Source organism: Gastrolobium bilobum, unplaced genomic scaffold (genome assembly GCF_033153095.1).
Source record: "Gastrolobium bilobum isolate Gb01-03AN ecotype WA unplaced genomic scaffold, APGP_CSIRO_Gbil_v1 utg1505, whole genome shotgun sequence".
Taxonomy (NCBI): Eukaryota; Viridiplantae; Streptophyta; class Magnoliopsida; order Fabales; family Fabaceae; genus Gastrolobium; species Gastrolobium bilobum.
Window position 1 is genome coordinate 110,558 of NW_026897785.1, and position 20,051 is coordinate 130,608.

At 30.0% G+C, this 20,051-nt stretch overlaps 2 protein-coding genes across 3 annotated transcripts; both read left to right on the forward strand.

The window, feature by feature from the left end:
* Window positions 1-13,392: 13,392 nt before the first annotated feature.
* Window positions 13,393-16,464, forward strand: LOC133310311 (uncharacterized). 2 transcript variants are annotated; one of them, XM_061511224.1, is made up of 4 exons: window positions 13,393-13,471; window positions 14,513-14,741; window positions 14,855-14,931; window positions 15,337-16,464. In XM_061511224.1, exons 2-3 carry the CDS (start codon window positions 14,520-14,522, stop codon window positions 14,909-14,911), a joined length of 279 nt encoding a protein of 92 aa, XP_061367208.1. In that variant the 5' UTR covers window positions 13,393-13,471; window positions 14,513-14,519; the 3' UTR covers window positions 14,912-14,931; window positions 15,337-16,464. The 2 variants fall into 2 exon arrangements, with proteins under 2 accessions (XP_061367208.1, XP_061367207.1); XM_061511223.1 differs by lacking the exon at window positions 13,393-13,471 and adding an exon at window positions 14,282-14,310.
* A 1,379-nt stretch (window positions 16,465-17,843) lies between these two features.
* LOC133310316 (uncharacterized) lies at window positions 17,844-20,018 on the forward strand. Its single transcript, XM_061511232.1, has 2 exons — window positions 17,844-18,053; window positions 19,563-20,018. The coding sequence occupies exons 1-2, from the start codon at window positions 17,939-17,941 to the stop codon at window positions 19,847-19,849; spliced, it is 402 nt and encodes a 133-aa protein (XP_061367216.1). The 5' UTR covers window positions 17,844-17,938; the 3' UTR covers window positions 19,850-20,018.
* Window positions 20,019-20,051: the final 33 nt, after the last annotated feature.

Below are 20,051 nucleotides of genomic sequence, written 5' to 3' on the forward strand. Positions count from 1 at the left end.
CTTTGTGTCGAAGGGATTTGACGTAGTGGCATTGTTGGAGGCGTCACATCTAAGAGTGTTGGCTGAGATGTCTTGTCTATATTCAGAGGTTATGGTAAGAACCTTCTACAATAACCTCAGTTATTCACAAGGTGAGCTGAGGTCTCGTGTTTGCGAAAAAGGGATAGAGATGACAGCTCCAATATGGTTTGAGTTATTAGGACACGACTTCGATGCAAGTGATGTAGTGGAGTATGATGGGGAAAACAATGCCCCCATTCCTGGATATGTGTGAAGGGATATTGTGCAGGGGACCAGGAGGCGTGATATCGCGTGTGGGGAAGATGTTATTTATACTGTGGGACTGTTTAGTGTTAATGCCCATATTATGTTCTACATCATGACCCACATATTGTTCCCGCGAGCACAGAATCATAGGAGGGTGCTAGAGGGTGAATGACCTCTCTTGTGGGCTATCTGTCATAGCATACAGACGAATTAGAGGCACTATATATGTTGGATTATGTATAAGGCTAAGAACAAGGGTGCACTTCCATATGTCTTCCTGGTTTAGAGGATATTAGAGCATTTTAAAGTTCCCATGGAGTCCGAGCGTATGAAAAAGAACAAGCAGTATAATGCCCAGTTCGGACAGCACCTACTAGAGTAGTGTGAGATCGTAAAGACAAGGGTTGTGTATTGGTGGAAAACACAACCCCAAGTTAAAGTCCATGTGGTTGAACCAGACGCACAGATGGATGAGGCTGGGGCAGATGATGATGATAGTGATGATGATCGATCATGTTAATGGTGCTGACCTGCAGGAGATGGCAGGTGGATGGACCTTGAGTGTTGTCATGAAAGGCATCAATGCCACACTTTGGAGAATAGATCGCATGAAGAGTAAATAGAAAAAGAGGTGGAAAAGCATGGTGAATAAACAGAATGAGAGGTTTAGGCACATTCAGGGTCGATTGAAGGGCCTGGAGGATAGGTTTGCACAAGTTCATATTAATGAGAATGCAGCAAGCGGTGATGAGGACAGATGTGTCAGATGAGCAGGAAGAGGAGACCAAGTCAGAGTAGATTTAGGTTTTTTTATGTTTGTGGGGCTGATATAGGATGTTGATGTATTTTTCATTCATGTTATAGATTCCTTTTATGTAACGAACTTTTATTAATGAAATGGAGGTCTATTTTGATGTTATTGATATTTATTTGTTGAAGATTGAATATAGTGTTAATGTATGCAAGTTTTGAATTACGTACTTTAGAACAAAAGCTTAATATTGGCACTTTTAACCTAAAATGTCGTTAAGACCCACAACTGAGTTTTTCTAGTCCAAATACACTAATATATGTGGAATAAATCAAGTTTAGTATTTAAAGAAGCTAAATGACACTTTGGTGTGTCAAAACCAACCTCAAACTTAATTTTGGTACATTTAGGGAATCAACTATGCAAGTAGGTCCTGTGAGTTTATGAAAACCCCTCCCCAAGTCACATGTAATAAGTTAATGGTGAACCAAACTCATTAAGATAAAAAATTTTTGTGAGTGGAAAACAAACCATATGGTCAAAATCAATTTAATCGATTGCACCACTATAGGGCAATCAATTACACTAGTGGCTTTGACCATAATTTTGTTTTAGGCTACCTAAGTGTCATTTAGCTTCTTTAATGGTGAAGAATTCATTCTTTCCACACATACTACTATATTTTCACATAAATGAATGTATCATATCATATGTAAACAAAGCAAGTTCTCAATTTTGTTAATAAGTATTTTTCACTAAATAAATAACATAAACAAACCATAGGTAACTGCACATCATACAAAAACATACCCATAATGGCTACACATATAACCTATGAATCCAGTTGTTTATGATCCCGGAAATACCCTCGTAAGCAGGTGTGATCTTTACCCCACTTATAGATAATCCATTTATTTCCACTCTTGGGCATGATTGCCCTCACATAACAGGGACAACCGTCGGCATGGTTTCAACACTTCATCACAAATCTATGCCCATCGCTTTCTGCAACTATGGTTGTATGATAACCCTTCATACAATGTAATTTCACGGCATGTTGCATTTCTGATTTGGAACCAAACTCCTATTGCATATACAACAGATCCCCTAATTGCTAATCATCGTACACATCATCGTCACCATATAACATTTCCATCTCTTCATTAGGGTGCGCCCAAATAATGAAGGAATGATGTTGGCTTTCATTCCAAAATGGCTCAATTTATGACCCTACATCTAAAGCATGATATTTTTTTAGAAGCGATAACAACGCAAATATGAAATTTTAAATAAAAAATTGAAATTTACTAACTTATCAGTGGTAACTGGGTCAACATTAAGTGGTGACATAGCCGGGGAACTTAAGTTTACTAGGTTCATATTAGCATCAAAATCACCCTCCACGTCAGTATCTAAGGAGTCACTTAGTAGAATAACACTCGCAGGTTCTCCCTCTTTATAACTCTCCATATCCTCTTCATCATCTTTTTTCTCCCTTAATGTTATCTGACTTAACACTTGTGCAGGTGCAGATAAACCGACAACTCTGTCTCTTTGAGCAAAATACTGTGGAGTGCTTGTATGCATGGGTAGAGACGAAGACTGATTATTTCCAACAAAAAAAAGAGACGAAGACTGATCAGAATCAATTTCAACATATATCTAAATAAATAAAATTCAGTCTCTGGTTAACAAATGCATTTATGGCACAATCCACATATTCATCATCATTGAAATCATTACCAATTTAGTATATTGTATCCTAATCAACCATACTCTTGTACCTGGCTATCAAGCGATGAATGCATTGTCTGCCTTGTAGCCCTAATTTTTGGTGAATTCTCCCCTTTGAGTTCATTGTATGTAGTGCCTCATTTGATTTTCATCATTTTTATTTTTCTTTCAAATTGGACACTATTTGGACCTTTAAATTGCCTCCCATTATGGTAGATCACTGCAAGATAGGTGTTTGAAATTAAGCTCATCTTTCACACGAAATTGGGACTTAGTTTGGTTTGGGTTTAGATTTTTGAAAAAAAAAATTGAATATGTGAGTGTAATGACAATGATTTCACAAGATTAAGGCTTTAGAGATTGTGGGATGAAATTAGGGGTGTTCGTCCTTTGGATTTGATCGGTTTTGAAGCAAAAATTATTTGATCGAATCCCTTCAGATTGATCATTTAATCATTCATTCAGTTTGAATTTTTTTTTAAATCCAATCCAATTTTATTCGGTTTGGATTGGATTGATTTTTAGTTTTTTTAAAAGTCTAAAATTTCATTCATACAAATCACTAGGTATTATCAAAATAAAGTCATTCAAAATTATAAACTACTGGAAAATTCAAGTCTTCAAACTAAAAAAAGTCTTAAAACTCATGAAGAGTTAAAATAGATTAATAGATAATAAAAAATTAAAACAAGATAGTTTGCTATCAATAACATCCAAGATTACAAGTCTACAAAATAACAAGATTCCAAGTCACTATCTTTTGAAAACCATAAATGTGTAATACATTGGATCAGTTTGGATTGAATCGATTTTCACTAACCAAACCGAAAACTGATCCAATCCAATTAAAATATGCAGTTTTTTTTTTATTTTAACTTTTCCATTTTCGGTTAATTCAGTTATCGATTTTTTGGTTCGATCATCAAAGTTTGAATCGGTTGATGAACACTCCTAGATGAAATAAAATACTGATGGATTGGAATAGAGATGAGAAACGTGAGAGATTTTGGTATAAAAAGCGGTGGGCATTATGTAATCGATTACAAAGCTTCTGTTACATAATGGCACACAAAACGTAATCGATTAAAATGATTATGTAATCGATTACATCACCTGGTCAACAATCAAACAATGACATATTGGTGTTACATTTAGTGAAAAGGCAAATTTTTTAAATAGTTTGAAAACAGGGGCATAATGGTAATTTTTAATTAATTAGGGGCACAATGGTAAAAATTCCTGTCTTTTAAGTACTTTCTTAGACAACAATTGTGCAATTAACTTTATCTTAGTTCTACCAGTCAAGAGATTAACAAATACGCCAATTGAAAAAACATATAAGATTTACGTGAAAAACTCAATTAGAAAAACTATAGGCAAGATAAGAGAATATTTTCATGAAATGGAAGAAATAATAATATTTCTCTAAATTACAAGAATAGAAAAATATCACTCTCTCTTATGTTAAGAGAGTACACATTCACTCAAAATAACATTTAAGAGACACTTGATATTTTCTCTCTAAGTTAGTATATAAAGGAAGCACTTTCCTTTGAACTTTGGATGCATTGAATCAAGAGGAAGGCCTCTATTTATACACCAAAACTTTTCAAGTTATATTGTGGCTTATGCGTTTTCATGTAGCTACAACTACTTGTGCAGGAAAGATTGCACAACAATTTACATTTTGGCCATCGAAAATTGCATAGTTCCAAAAGCACCGAAAATAGTATTATTGGTTGCATCACAAAGACCAAAAATATAATAATTTTAGTTCTTATATATAAAACAAAGAGAATATATTTATCATGTTACACAACATAATTTTGTCTCATGCAGAATATAAAAAAGTGGATGAGACCATCTAAAAAGAAGAGAGAGAAAGACAAAAAGTGTTTTTTTATGTGTAAATAAGGCAAAATTATCTCATACAACATGAGAGACATATTTTCCATAAAATAAATTTAAATCAATCTTTACACTTCACTGTGTTATAGCTTTAACATAAAGTATTTTATTAACAATAAAAATCTAGGACGTAAATAATAGTAGTTTTATTTATATTTTTATCCAAGAACTAAATTAAAAAATAAATAAAATTTTAAATATGAGAAAAATATTTATCATTTTAAAGGACACAAGTTTGTGTCATTTTAGATAAAATAACGTCGTTTCAATGTATAATTGGTATTTTTTACATTTTCTCCCCCAAATTTCTCTCTCTTTTTAATTTTACGGAGAAAAAAGAATATAAAAAATCACTAAATATTCATAAAACAACGTCGTTTTATTTAAAATGACACAAAATTGTGTCCTTTAAAATAACAAATATTTTTCCTTTAAATATACACCGTAACAAGAAAAGAAAATAAAGGGTCAAATAAGAGAAAGGGGTTAATAAAGTATGGACTCGACACAATAGGCAGTGGCACATAAATTATGATAAATTCATGAACATTACTATTGTCATTGCTAAATATTGCCTAAACATTTTTTTTTCTTTCCCTCAGTATTACGAAATTAGATACTTTTTTTATTAAAATTACAAAAAATATTATCCGAATAGCATTAATTATAAAAGAGTCAGTAGAATAAATATAATTAAGTACTTTTTTTAATTTTAGAAAATATAATGCATTTAAAATACCCCCCTCATCCCCATATGGTGTGAGAATAAGTAATGGCTCATTTCTTTTCACCAACTAAAAACAATATAATGAAAATAAAAAATTATAATATCCTTTTGTTCTTAATTTTTTTTTCTGGATTACAAATGAACAAGCATAGACATAATACATTTGATTTTGTTATATAAACAATATTACTTTATCCTATGGAACAACATTGGTAAATCCTGTATCAATGTCCAAAAAAGATCATACATTTGTGTTTTGTGAAGTAAAACAAGAACGCGGATCACTACTAGAAAAGTCCATTCTTTTGTCGAAAAAATTTCGTCAAAAATGATAAAAATTATGTCGAAAACTTCAAGCTGTCGAATTATCAACGTATTCAAGCTATCGAATTTTTCTTCGTTGATAACAATTTTTTCGACAGAATTAGAGATCTCGTCGAAAATATTTGACAAAAAAATAATGGAATTCCGTAAATAATTATTGTAATGGTTTTCAACGAAAAATAGATTCCGTCGAAAGTTTTCGACGGAAAATTAATGAATTTCCGTCCAAAACTGATGTATTGATTTTCAACGAAAATCAAATTCCGTCGAAATTTTTTGACGGAAAATCAATAAAATTTCGTCGAAAATTGTTGTAATGGTTTTCGACGAAAAATCAATGAATTTCGGTCGAAAACTGATGAAAATATTTTTTAAAATGTTTTCGACAGAATTATTTTTTCGTCAAATTTTTTTGACGGAAAACTATATAATTTCTTTTGTGATTTATTTTTTATAAGGTTTTCGACGAAATTTGATTTTTGACGAAATCTGATTTTCGTCGAAAAATTCATAAATATATTCTCTTTTTTGATTTATTTTTTTATAAGGGTTTTCGACGGAATTTGTTTTCCGTCGAAAACTTCATAAATATAATTTTTTCTATGATCTATTTTTTATAAGGGTTTTCGATGAAATTATTTTTCCGTCGAATTTTTTTGGCGAAAACAAATTTCGTCAAATACTTTATAAATATATTTTCTTTTTTGATTAATTATTTATAAGAGTTTTCGACGAAATTTATTTTTCGTCGAAGATTTTCGACGGAAAATGAATTCCTTCGAAAACTTCATAAATGTAATTTCTTTTAACATATATTTTTTAAAGTTTTCGGCGGAATTATTTTTTGATCGAAAATTTTCTACGGAATATTATTTTTGTCAAAAAATTCGACGGAATACGTTTTTTCTCAAAATTCCCGTCTTTAATTTGAACGGAATATATTTCGTCGAAAATTTCCGTCAAAAATTGAGATTTTTTTTTGTAGTGGGTGACCCATGCATATTTTTTCGTATGTTTTAAAAATTAAATTACATCGACAAATTCAATAGGTTATCCATGAATTAGTGATGTCTTTAATATTAATATTACCTACTTCAATTATAAATTTAACAGATTAAGTCAATTACATTATGAGCATTAATTATTACACATTAGTGACCTGATTGATCAATAGGCAATTCATTAAACTTTGTTTTAAAAAATAAAAATAAAAATAAATAACATCGCTCCATATAAGATTAGTTTGAATGTTTGTTGAGAATTGGGAGAAATACTATAAAGAAAAGAAACAAAAACAAAATAAATGAGAGCTAAGTTTGACTTTTTATTCATTAAGAAAATGAAATAACAAAGAGTGAAGAATATAAAAGTAACCTATAATTATGATTGACCACGTCAAGGCCAACCCCATTTTATATTTGTTTAAGGTAATAGAATTAGAATATAAGTGGACATAAAGTAAAATAAAATAAACAGTAAATACATAATAAAATTATATACATATAATTGTGTGTGTAATTATCATTATTTAAAAAACTAAGATTGTACTTTTTGATATTTGGGTGAAAAAATCCTCTGAAGTTATGAAAAATAATCATTTATTTTTCCTTATTTTTCTCTTATCATTTCTCTAATAATTATTTGGCGAAGTAACAAGTAAAAATAGCTTCTGCATAAACAAATTTTAGCACAGTTGATCGATAATAAGTTTCTTAAACATATTGATAAAGGTTCAATCCCTAGCTATATATATAAAAAAAGTTTTATTAAAATTTTTTTACTCACTTAATATAATTTCTCGCCTCAAAACAATTAACCTTCCACTTTAATCCGAGAATACTTGAGGAAAAAAAAGGGGCTTCCGCTAGTCTCTTTTGGTTGTTGCTAATTGATTGAAAATTGATATCATTTCCGTTGGACAATGGAATCGCTGTCAGAGATTTGGCCAAACCATCATCATGGTTTCGTTTGAAAACGATGGAGAGCACAAGGAATAACCAGCATATTTTAAGTTTTTTATTAATCCCAAGATTTGCTGTTGGCTAATTTAAAAATATAAAGTGTACAAAAATTAATCTCTTCTTAAAGTGGACCACTACTTGCCCGTTGTTACCAAAATAGTGTCACTCAGAAAACGAAAATAAAGTACGCTTCTCTTTCTCTTGCTAAGGTTTTGTTTATTTCGACCTTTTTAAAAAAAAAAATAATAATAATAAAAACTACTTTCTCTTGGAAACAGCCATAAATTTGCTAAGAAACTATAATATTTCTACATGAGACAATGATTTTTCATGTAACATAAGGAAATCATTTTCCTATTTTTAAATATAAAGTGAAATGTGACATTTATAATATATGAGTTTAATGTTTCTTATATTATAAGAGATAAAATTATATTTTACACATATATAAAAATATGTGGGGTCTATGTAAAGAAAAGAGAGAGGATAAAAAATGTGAACCCATATGTTTTTATATATGTATAAAAAATACTTTTATCTCATATAATATGAGAGAAATTAAATTCATAATATATATGACACTAAAATCATGAATGTAACTCATTCATTGTATTTCTGTCACATAATTTATATATAATCAATCAACCGAATTCTTTTCTTCCGTTCTTTTTCTCTCTCTGTTTTGTTTTAAAATGTTATTTACAATACAAAAATATTTTCACATAACCCCAATCACTATCTTTGATTTTTATTTTGTTTTACTTTCTTCTTTTATTCATCTGCATTAATGGCGTGTGCATTATTTATAACTGAAATATTTTTTTAATCAAAATCAATTATTCACTTCACTTTTTGGAAATTATGTGAGCACGTCACATGCAACCAACATAACTGATATGATATATATGATGGTCATTGGTCAATTCAATAATATAAGGGGTTTATACTTCTCATGTAATATAAGATGGGAATTTTTGCAGCACACACATACTCAAATAGGTTACATTGAAAAAAGTAAATAAAAAAATTAAAAATATTAACATGCAAAACAATGCGAGTGTAACTTGAGAAGACTCTTCTTATATTGGATAAAAAGTATAAACCCCGTAATATAAAGTTATTTTTGTGAAGATCTTGCATGCTTTGGTGTAAAGGCGAAGCAAAAGCAGGTGGCCAAACCTTGTCTCGTAGGTAAATGTTTGGTGCTAATGAATGAAACGAAAGGCACCAAAGAAAAGATAAGAATCTACATATTAGTCAACCTACAATAAAAAAGTGTCAGTCGGTAGGGATAAAAGCAATGGAAGGGCCATGTGACACCCTCTGTTTCCATTTTCGAAGGTTCATATAAAGATGCATATATAGTACGGATTTTATAAGAATTATGTTGTAGGAAAAATAATTGTGTAATGTTACAGAGATTCGTTTTTCGTGTTGTAATTTGCTTTTTTTCTTTTTTCTTCAAAAAGTGTGGGCACCACAAAATGTTATGTGTGTAGAAAAGTTTGTTATGTTATGTTAAATGACAAATGCAAACCCCATATGATATATACTATATATCATTCTTAACCTTAATCATTGGACTATTTGTTGCTTGATTGTTTTCACTGGAGATTGTGAGAAAGAAACGAATGCTTGTGTATTGCTAATCAAGTTTATATAATTGATTGCTGTCATCCCCCACTCTAATCATTTAATTAAATCATTGCCAACAAAAGAAGCTGAATCCTTTTTAGATCTCTTTCTTATATCTACTCAGAGCATCACATAATAATTATTACAATTTCATCTATATAATTCATTGGAATTTAAACCATGATAATAAACTCTTTTTAGAATTTGAAATTTATTTCCAAATCTATCCATATCTATCTCTACGTATAATTCAAACTCTATTACACATGTCACCATTACATTTATTTCAATTTTTCTCACATTCAAAGCATTTCCTTAACTAATAAGTTTTTTAATAAGATTTTTTCCCCCAACTGATTCATCAATTATACGATTAGATCGACTCAGGCATTATCAGATTTATATTGAGAGTGGCTCTCTCAAGATTATTTTTTTCAATTATCCAAGCTCGAGTCATTTATTAAGGAGAATAAATTACTCACTACTTGAATTAGTTGTTGATAATAAAAGTTTAATTTTAATGCACTCTGAATGTGAAAAAAAAAATCAACCTTAATGACATAATGTCAGGTTATATAATATTCTAACTATTCATTTATTGTTAAACTCATTAAATCATATGATAATATATTAGTAAATGATAATGTATTTTTTTTTTTAACCCTTGTAATGGATACAACAAAATGTTAATAATATAAAGGAAATAATTATCTCATGTTGCATGAGATAATTATCTCATGCAACAGAGACAAATAGATCCCATAATATAATACAGATGATGATTAATAAAAATTCAAAAGTTTCAATTGAAATTTAAAAAGTAAATATTTATGGATTTTTTTTCTACAATCAATTAATTATTTTATTGGTTCGGTTCGAACACTCTCAAATCCATATAGAGATGATTCTTCCAAAATCATTTTCTCTATTTCTAGAACTAAAATTTAGAGGTGACAATTTGAGTTAGCAGGTCGTGTTTGTGTTGGGTTGAGGTTGGACACAAACATGAATATTCTTGACACAATAAATATTAGATTTATTTATTTTGCAAGTCTACAAGACCTCACTAACATACTAACTTTAAAAGGCTTTGTTCATTATGAAATTAACACGACACAACATGACATGACATAACACGATACAAATAATCCATAATACAAATAATCTTAGTATAATATTGCTTTCACCAAACTCAAGAAATAACCTAGAATAAAATTAACACGAGTTAGTATTGTGTTTGCGGTTGACATGCAACACGACATTGATTTAAAAATTGGTTAATTTGTATAAAATTTCTTGCATCGTGTTAAAAATTCCCACCTCTACTTGAACTTGAAATCTCTCTCTCTCTCTCTCTTTTCTTTGTAGATTTAACTAGAAATCTCTTATTAGTGAAAAGAAAATCCTTACTACAAACATTTAATACCTATTCACTATATATAATAAATATTTGAATTATTTTCAAATTTAAAATATAGAATAAATAACTTACTATTGTTCAAAAATAATATTTATTTTAGGGATTAATGTTTCTTATATTAGAGGAGATAATTTATCTTTTACATATAGATAAAAGTAAATGGTCCCATTTTTTTTCTTTTTCTTCTTTTCACATGGGTCTCCCATACTTTTATGAGTGTGTAGAAGATAAAATTATCTCATATAACATAAAAAGCATTAATTTCTTTATTTTATCACTGTTATGAAATAAATTATTTATACTTAAAATTTCATTTTAATTTGATTTTTCGAAATGAAATTAATGACATAGCTTAATTAGTTTATGTAGAATGAATTCTTGGTATTATTTTATGGCAAAGTTATTTCTACAACTTCGGCAAAAATAATTTATCTGCCGCAAACATATATTTATCAAGATATGACATCGGATTGGGATATTTTTTTTAAATAATGGGTCCCATTTCTTGTCGCTGCTGTAGATATTTATTTTATGCCGCTGCTGAAAAAAAAAACTGAACTCAAGATACCTTCCATATATATATATTTTTTCTTTGCGGCGTCAGTGTCTTCCAACGATGTCGTTATTAAGCTGAACAAAAGACATTCATTTTTTGTAACCAAAAAAAAAAACAAGAGACATTCATTTTTCGTTTCTTTCTTGTTAGTTGTTAGGGTTCCGATTCCTCTATTTCTGGTAAAAATTTAGGGGTGACAATTTGTTTTAGCTGATTGCGTTTTTGTTTGGTTGAGGTCAGACACAAATATGAATATTTTTGAGAGAATAAATATTTGATTTATTTATTTTACAGATTAGCAAGACATCAATAACATACTAACTTCAAAGGGTCTTGTTCATTGTGGGATTGACATGACTCAGATAGCCCATAACATAAATATTCTTTGTAGTGGATATTGCTTTCACCAATGTCATATTGACAGGACACGTGGAATAACTTAGAATAAAATTAACACGGGTCAGTATTATAATTGCGGGTTGATACACAACACGACACTGATTTAAAAATAGGTTAACTTGTATACAAATTTTTTGCATCGTGTTAAAAATTACTACCTCTACTTGAACTTGAAATTTTTTATTAATGAAAAGAAATTCCTTAGTACAAAAATTTAATACCTATTCAGTTATATAATAAATATTTGAATTATTTTAAATTTTGAATTATTTTCAAATTTAAAATATAGAATAAACAACTTACTATTGTTCACAAGAATATTTATTTTAAGGATTAATGTTTCTTATGTTATAGGGATAATTTTATCTTTTACATATATATATATAAATGTATGTAACAAATATTTTCTTTTTCTTCTCTTCACATGATCTTATACGAGCCTTATACACTTTTTTTTTTTTTTTAGTAAAATCGCTATATACACTTTTATGTATATGTAAAATATAAAATATAAAATATAAAATCATCTCCTATAACATGAAAAAGATTAATTTCTTTATTTCATCACTGTTATAAAATAAATTACTTATATTTAAAATTTCATTTTAATTTGATTTTTCGAAAATTAGAGCGTATAAAAAATTTACAAACTAATGACATCGCTTAATTAGTTTATGTAGAATGGATTCATGGTATTATTTTATGGGTTTTATAAGAGTTATGTTGTAGGAAAAATGATTGTGTAATGTTATAGAGATTCGTTTTGCGTGCCGTAATTTTTTTTTTCTTTTTTATTAAAAAAATGTGGACCCCATAAAATATTGTGTGTGTAGAAAAGTTTGTTGTGTCATGTTAAATGACAAATACAAATCCCTTATTTTATAGCAAAATGCGACATAAATAAATTATCTTCCGCAGACACATATTTATCAGCTAACAAGAACGAATACGCAAGTTTTTGAAAAATTTGCGTGACGGACACGCTCCGACATGCGTCCGATATTTGGAGACACGCAGTCAACTCTCCGACACATCTTTCTGACACGCAGTCAACTTTTTCCGACATGCGGTCAACGCTCGGACACGTTTTTTTTTTAAATCTTAATTTTTTTTTGTTAACTAAATATAAAAGAAATAACTTATGAATTTATTTTTTTCTGTTATTAAATTTGACATGAAAAATTAACAAAGTACGAAAAATTATTTATATTTATATTTATGTTATGAAATTTAAATATTTGATTGGTTATATGACTTATTATGGACTCTTATATGTATTAAATATAAATTATATTATATATATTAAAATTTTTATTTAATATCAAAACGTGTTCCAACGTGTCGAAATATGACATTTTTTAAAATTAACGTGTCGACGTGTCGTGTCCCGTGTCCGTGTATCATAGTTTATCGGTGGGTCTCGTTCGACGTTTATTCTCTCTGCAGTAGATATTTATTATGTGTTTGTATTTTCTTATGTAGTAGGAGGCATCTTCTTTCATGTTGCAGACTCAAAAGCATCGTGGGTCCCACCACAATAAGAAAAAAAGAATAAAAGACACACATTTCAATGTATTTGTAAGAAAAATATTGTCTCTTCCGTGGAGGAGAGACATATTTCCCATTTATTATTTATTCACCTGCTAGAAAAAATGGAACCCAAAATATCCTCAATATTTTTTTTTCTTTGCGGCGTCACTGTGCCAACGACGTCGTTATTAAGCTGAACAAAAGACATTCATTTTGCCCCAAATTGTGCGATTTGGAAGATTCCTCACACTTCCTCCTTGTAAGTTTTTCGTTTCTTTCTTGTTAGGGTTCCGATTTCTCTTTACTTTTCTATATAATTTCGTGTTGGTTATTTCCCCAGTTTATAATATGTTTAGGGTTTAAGCAAAGAAAAGAAAAACTGAAAAGCATAATCTCTATGCTGGTAATTCGTTGAAAAGCGTTGCGTGTATAAACGGGGACCATTTTTCGAAATATTGTCATGCTTGGGAAGGGAAATGAATTAAGGATTTAATTTTGATTGCATAAAGTGTATTTTGCACTATCATTGAATCATATAGTGTCATTTTAATAAACATTAGTTGAATGCCTTCACTCTAGTTTAAAAATCTTAATTAGGTTATACTTTTATTGTGGATATAGTTAAAACAAGAATTTATCTGGAATATGATTTTATTTAGTTGTGTATAGCATATACTGTCTGGGGAAGTTTGTATCGGGTTATTACCTTTTATTTAACTATAGAACTTAATTGGGAAATTTGCTTTCCTCTATTTCCCCATTGATCTTGAAACCTGTTCTCTCTGTGATATTGATATTCTGTTGTTGCATGAGTCCTTTTTTTTGTTGTAAATCAATTAAAATATATTCATCCTTTGTGATGGGCCGATGGCTAATGATCTAGAAATGTTCCTTGGTTGTATTTGGCTGCTGCTACAATTCATGTTAACTCGAACTTGTCAGTTTCTCTCTTTTGATTGTAGTTACTTTTGCAGAGTACTAGAGGCTTATATCAAGCTTTTAGTTCTTGAGATCAATTAACATTGCATGGTTGTTTTGAAGCTGTGAAACATTTTAGGAAAACAACTTCTGTTGGTGGTTATAACCCTGGTGACTAAGGTTGGAGTACTAGATTTATTGCCAATATCTAGGGTTTATCATGTTTATATGTTGTAATTGAGAAGATTATATATGGCCCTTTAAGAGTTTTTTTTTCTACATGTTTGTTTGGTGTGGCTGTGGTGTCTGAGTATTATTTATGTATTTTTCTTTTGGCGAAGGGTGTCTGAGTATTTGTTCTGTTGATGTTTGGTTTGTTCAGTGGAAAAATGGATTCCCTTGATCATTTAAAGGGTAGCAATACCGATGATCAAATGATGGAGATTGGAACTGTTGATCAGCCTGAACCACAGAAACAAATATGGTCTGAGAAAAAGCAGGCTGCAGTTCATGAAGAAATAAAGAGAATGAACCAACTGCCTGCAAACAGTACCTATGTTATACATCGTCTGAAGGTTCTTCATACAATTATGCAACTTATGTCTATTCAGGTTGGCCATTCTATGTTTACCAGCTATAGGTTGTTTTGTCTTTGAGTTTCTAAATAATGTATTTGCTTCTACCTAGTTATCAGTTGTATTTTGCTTTTACCCTGTTATGTCAGAGAACTGTATCACAGGAGGAGGAGTTGGATTTGCTTTTTGCTGGTCTGTCTTTGTGAAAGAATTATTACTCACGATGGTAAGTTTTGGGGAGAATCAATATTAGGTTTATAACTGTATGCTGTGTGCTCACGTGTATGAGGTCTACGTGCATGTTATTTTGGCTTCAGATACTGCTTCTGATAGTCATAATTGCTTTTTATTTATTTATTTAATATATTAGTTTAAATCTTAGTTTGAGGGCAAATCGGAATAGTGGTAAAACTGTTTCTTTGTGACCAAAAGGTCACGGTTTCGAATTCGGGAAATAGTTTTTTTGCAATTATTTGCAAAGGTAAGGCTACGTACAAGGATTGCCCTCATCCCACACTCGCTAGTCGGGTTTAATGAGGACTATTTTTTTTTTTATTAGTTTAAATCTTAGGGTACCTTTTAACACCAGCTGATCCTGTTGTCTTTTTTTTTTTTATCAATCCCAACACAGGTTTGAAATTTGGTAACTACGTTGTGGGGGTGTTGAGCATTATTTATGGATCTTGAAGACTAAAAGATTAAGAAAAGGCTTGTTTACAGTTTGTATATATCGCATTTAGCCGCACAATATGGTAACTGAGTCAGTTAAGCTTGATTGATAAATTGGCTTAGCATAAGCAACATTGTCTACTCTTTTTTAACTACTTTTGATGTAATAGTAATACATCACATTGCAAGTTGCAACCTTGCTGCCTCTTTTCCTTTCCCTGGCTCGTATCATTCATGTTTCATGCCATGGAGGAACTTTTTGATTGGGTCAGAGAGTAGTTACTTGGAATAGTTGGGCGGCTAAAATTGTAGAGGTAGGGAATTAGCTTAAATAGGAGGGGAGGGTAGAAGTATGGGGGATTTCAGATTTTTTAGTTTGAAAAAACAGAACAGTGACTCAGTTGTAAGGAAAAACCTTCGAGGTTTCTTTCCAAAGGTAGAATACCTCTTAACGTAGAGAATTGTAGCCAAGCAAGCAGCTATAGAGAATACCGATAATGTAGATATAGTTAAAGAGAAATCTGTTTGTACTGAAAAGCTCTTGGTGATCTAAAGAAGGGTAAAATATAAGGTCTTGGCTATAAGTCTTCTATTATAGGTGGCTTGCATCATTTACCAGCCGGATAACATGCTCTCCTTCTGTTATGAGGTGGAATGTAACTTTGGCAGACATGCGCACACAAGCATGGAAATCTGTATGCAAAGGTACACGTAGGATTGAAAGAACATATTCAGAAGCAAATTCAGGAGATGCTGGTTGCACCAGTTCCACATGCAAAAGCAATTTTGATTGAAGATATTGATCAGCTTATGCATGCAATTCAGCCAAGTTCACAAGTTTCCTGATCACATTCACAGCTGCATGTTGTTGGTTCTAGTGGCTGTGGCTCATCATGGTTTTTTATTGAACTATGACATAGGCTTGATGAATTATAAATGTATTTCACGGTTGTTGTAGCTCATCATATGTATTCTGTGCCCACACCGCATAACTTCGTTGAGTGATATTTGTAAAAAAACATTAGGATATAGTTAATGATATTTCTTAAGGATACTAGTAGTCTATTACACTCAAAATCGAAGGAATTGTAACATGTTATAATTTAATTTAAAAATTTTAAATTCGATTAAAATTTATGTATAATTAATCGCAAGGACTTTGAAGAAAACAAATGTGCACACTTATCTATATCTTGTGGCTGCAAGTCTCTGTTACGTAAGCATGATAATGAAGCCCTGAACTTTTATTCATTGTGGGTAATAGTTAATCGGGGATTTAGTTTGTCTTTTAATATGATTAGAATTTTTTTTTGACACACACAACATTTTGTGGAGTTTATATTTTTTAAAGCAAAAATAAAATAAAATTATGACACGCAAAACGAATTTCTATAACATTAAACAATCATTTTTTCTACAACATAACTCTTATAAAACTTTAGTTAATTAGTCACTATTCTTCTAATGAAGTTTAGTTTTTTTTTTTTTGTTTTTTTTAAAACTGATTCATTGATCAAGTTTGATTTAATCACTATCAAACATTTATTGGGGGCAAGTCAAACAAATAACTAATTACTTGAATAAGGTTCTTGGTATTTACTATTTAATCTTCAAATTTAATTATGCGTATAAGTTATTTTTTCTTTTTTTGAAATATTTTAATCAATTCATCGTTTCGTGACTAGTTCGATCCGAGACAGGTTCCGAGATTAAGGCTTTAAACTCCTTTCAAAGACGTTACGAAAAGAATCAAACACATACTCTAATCTCCATATGTTATCAAGTCAATTTTTTAAGGACTAAAGTAATACATAAAAACAATTAAATTAATATAGATTTTATAAATTTAAAAATTAACTCGTATAAACAATTAAATTTACTACTCAGTTAAAAATAATTATAAAGATCAAATCACTAATTTGCTGGTTGGTAGGCGTCCAGCATCATAGTGTTATCTATTTTCTGAGTTTTATTATTGTGCTTAATTTTAATCAAATTCCCTGTGCTTTAATTAATTTATTTTTTAATAAGGAAGTTTATTTTATTTCCTTTTCTTGGTGAGGATGTGTATGGAATTGATGTACCCGATATTGATGATTTCCAATACAATATTTGCCAAAAAAAATGGAGAGGGGAGTTGGAATAAACATTTAGTTATTAATTATTTTATAAGTAAACAAATCTGCTTTAACGTATTTTTATTATTCAACAAAATATATTAATAAAAAGTAAAAATGTTTGAATATATTATTTTTTAAGAGTACGTAATATTTTTTTTCCAAATAATTAATTAGATTATTAGAAAATGAAAAAAAAATATTTTAATTTTTAACATATAAAATATTACTTAAAAATATAAAAAAGTTTAAAAATAAGTTAAGAACACAATAAAAATAAAAACGCAAAAATTTGATATGACTTTTAGCATACAAATATCCTTCATTCATGCTCTAATGTCTATATAAATATCCAAATAATCAAACAAAATTGAAAGCTCCCCCATCAAAATACATAACCACAAGTTGGTTCGATTTAAAGAAGCTTATCGGAATCCGTTGCCGGAAATGGCCGCCGCCGTGCCGGATATGGCCCGCCGCCATAATATAAGCCAAATCCTGGTCGATTTCGTCAAGTTGGCCGTGGGCTCCGCCATCGACGGTTCCCGCAAAATCATCCCTGGTTGGTCTTTTTTTCTCTCTTAAGCTAATCGAAAGCTTTCGTTTCGTTTCATTTCATTTCTGAATCATTTCTAAATATAGTTTCATTTTCTGGTAAGAATATATAACTATTGAGAAAGAAATGCGTTATCGTTTTTTTATTTTTTTATTTTCAGAAACTCGAGCGATTCGAGTTTTTATTTTTGGAACGTATCGTTGCTAAAGTTTGTTCCTGTATTTATTTTATTTTTTAAACAAGTCGGTTCCTTTTAGGCATTTTATTTGTTTTATAATTTTTATTTTTCAGTTGGTAAACAAAAATAGACTTAATCCAATTCGAAACTACTGAATTATATTGGTTTAGTTTTTTTTTTATTTACTAGCAAGTTGTTTCAAACTTTCAACAAATATTTGCTTAAACCCCATATCTCTCGCTTGGCAACTGACCTTTCAAAATTTGTTTGGGTCGGATTCAAATTCTATCTTAAGGAAATTCTTAAAAAAAAATTTGAGGGTAAGAGAATGTGTCGTTCTTCTCGAGGGGATTAATCTCATCCTTCTTTTGGTAGTAAAACTCAATATACCTTGTGTTCCAACGAAGAGCTAGATTTCGAGTCGTACTCCGAGACCAAGATAACTGAAGTAAGTTAAACGGGAATATCTCTGGATTATAAAAAAAAAAAAAAATATTTGCTGTTTAAATAATGGTGTGCATCTAATTTCTCTCTCTATATTTATTTAAAATTGTTATAAATTCTCTTTATCTTTCATCTTAATATTTTTTAATTATTAAATAAATAAAATATTAAATACTTTTGATGTTGCACAAAAAATATGTTTACTTTTTCACGAGCCATTGAATTTAATTTTAATTCAAAAGTAATCAAATTAGTTGTAAAGATCCTCGCTCTTCATTTAATACTTTCTTTATAAAGTTGGAAAAGTATTCGGAGGAGATAACTTTACTCCTTTCATTTTATTGTACTTGAGATATTACTGCTACGTAGACTATGAACATCAATATATATATATATATATATATATATATATAGTTTATCATCTATTATTTAATATGACCACAAAAAGTTTTCTACAGAAACAACATTTTGTGGAGCCCGCAGCAAAAAAAAAAAAAAATTTCGGCATGCAAAACGAATCTCTATAACATAACACAATCACTTTTCCTACAACATAACTCTTATAAAACCCATATATATATATATATTTTGGGGATGGGGTAAATTTCAGTTTTATTATCATATATTCAAAATATGGTCTTTAAATTGACGGGTCCCCAATTTTTGCTATCGTTGCACCAGTATTTCTAGTGCAGCAAACACAATTTTTTTTTTTTTTAAAGTCAGGATCTGTCCGTGTATCCTAACTTTATGTGTTACTATAAAATTTTTCTTTAGAGATTTTGTGTGCTTAAATGTGTATGTTTCTTGTTTTATAATCTTACAAAAAAAAGTGATGAAAGAATAATGTAGATTTTTTCATGTGCAAATATCATTGCTATAATTTATTACAGGTAGAAAACAGGCAGATAAGATGGTTTCGGAAGGGTTGATAAATATACCCTTGCCAAACCGTTTAAAGACCAAGAAGAAACCTGATTTAAAGGTTGCAAATGACCTTCATTTTGAAACAAACATGGAGGAAGTGAAGGAAGACATGAATAATATAAAGCAGCACTACAAAACATCAACCAGAAGTGTTGAAGAGTCACTGCCTCCAAACAAATCAGATGATGGTTCTAAGGAAATAAATCTTGTGCAGAAAAATGGAAGGAGAGTATTCATTCGGTCTCGTCTATAGAATGTAATTTACTTAATAACACAAGAGATTGAACATATCTATGAAGATAGTGCAACATAATATGTGCTTTGTTTTTTGTTTTCCCTCCTCTCACTTGAGGTGTAGTGAGTAGATACTACCAGGTCCTAGAACTTGTTCAATCCAACATTATTAATGATAATCTATTTTTCAATGCAAATGTTGCAGTCCCCAACTAAGATGT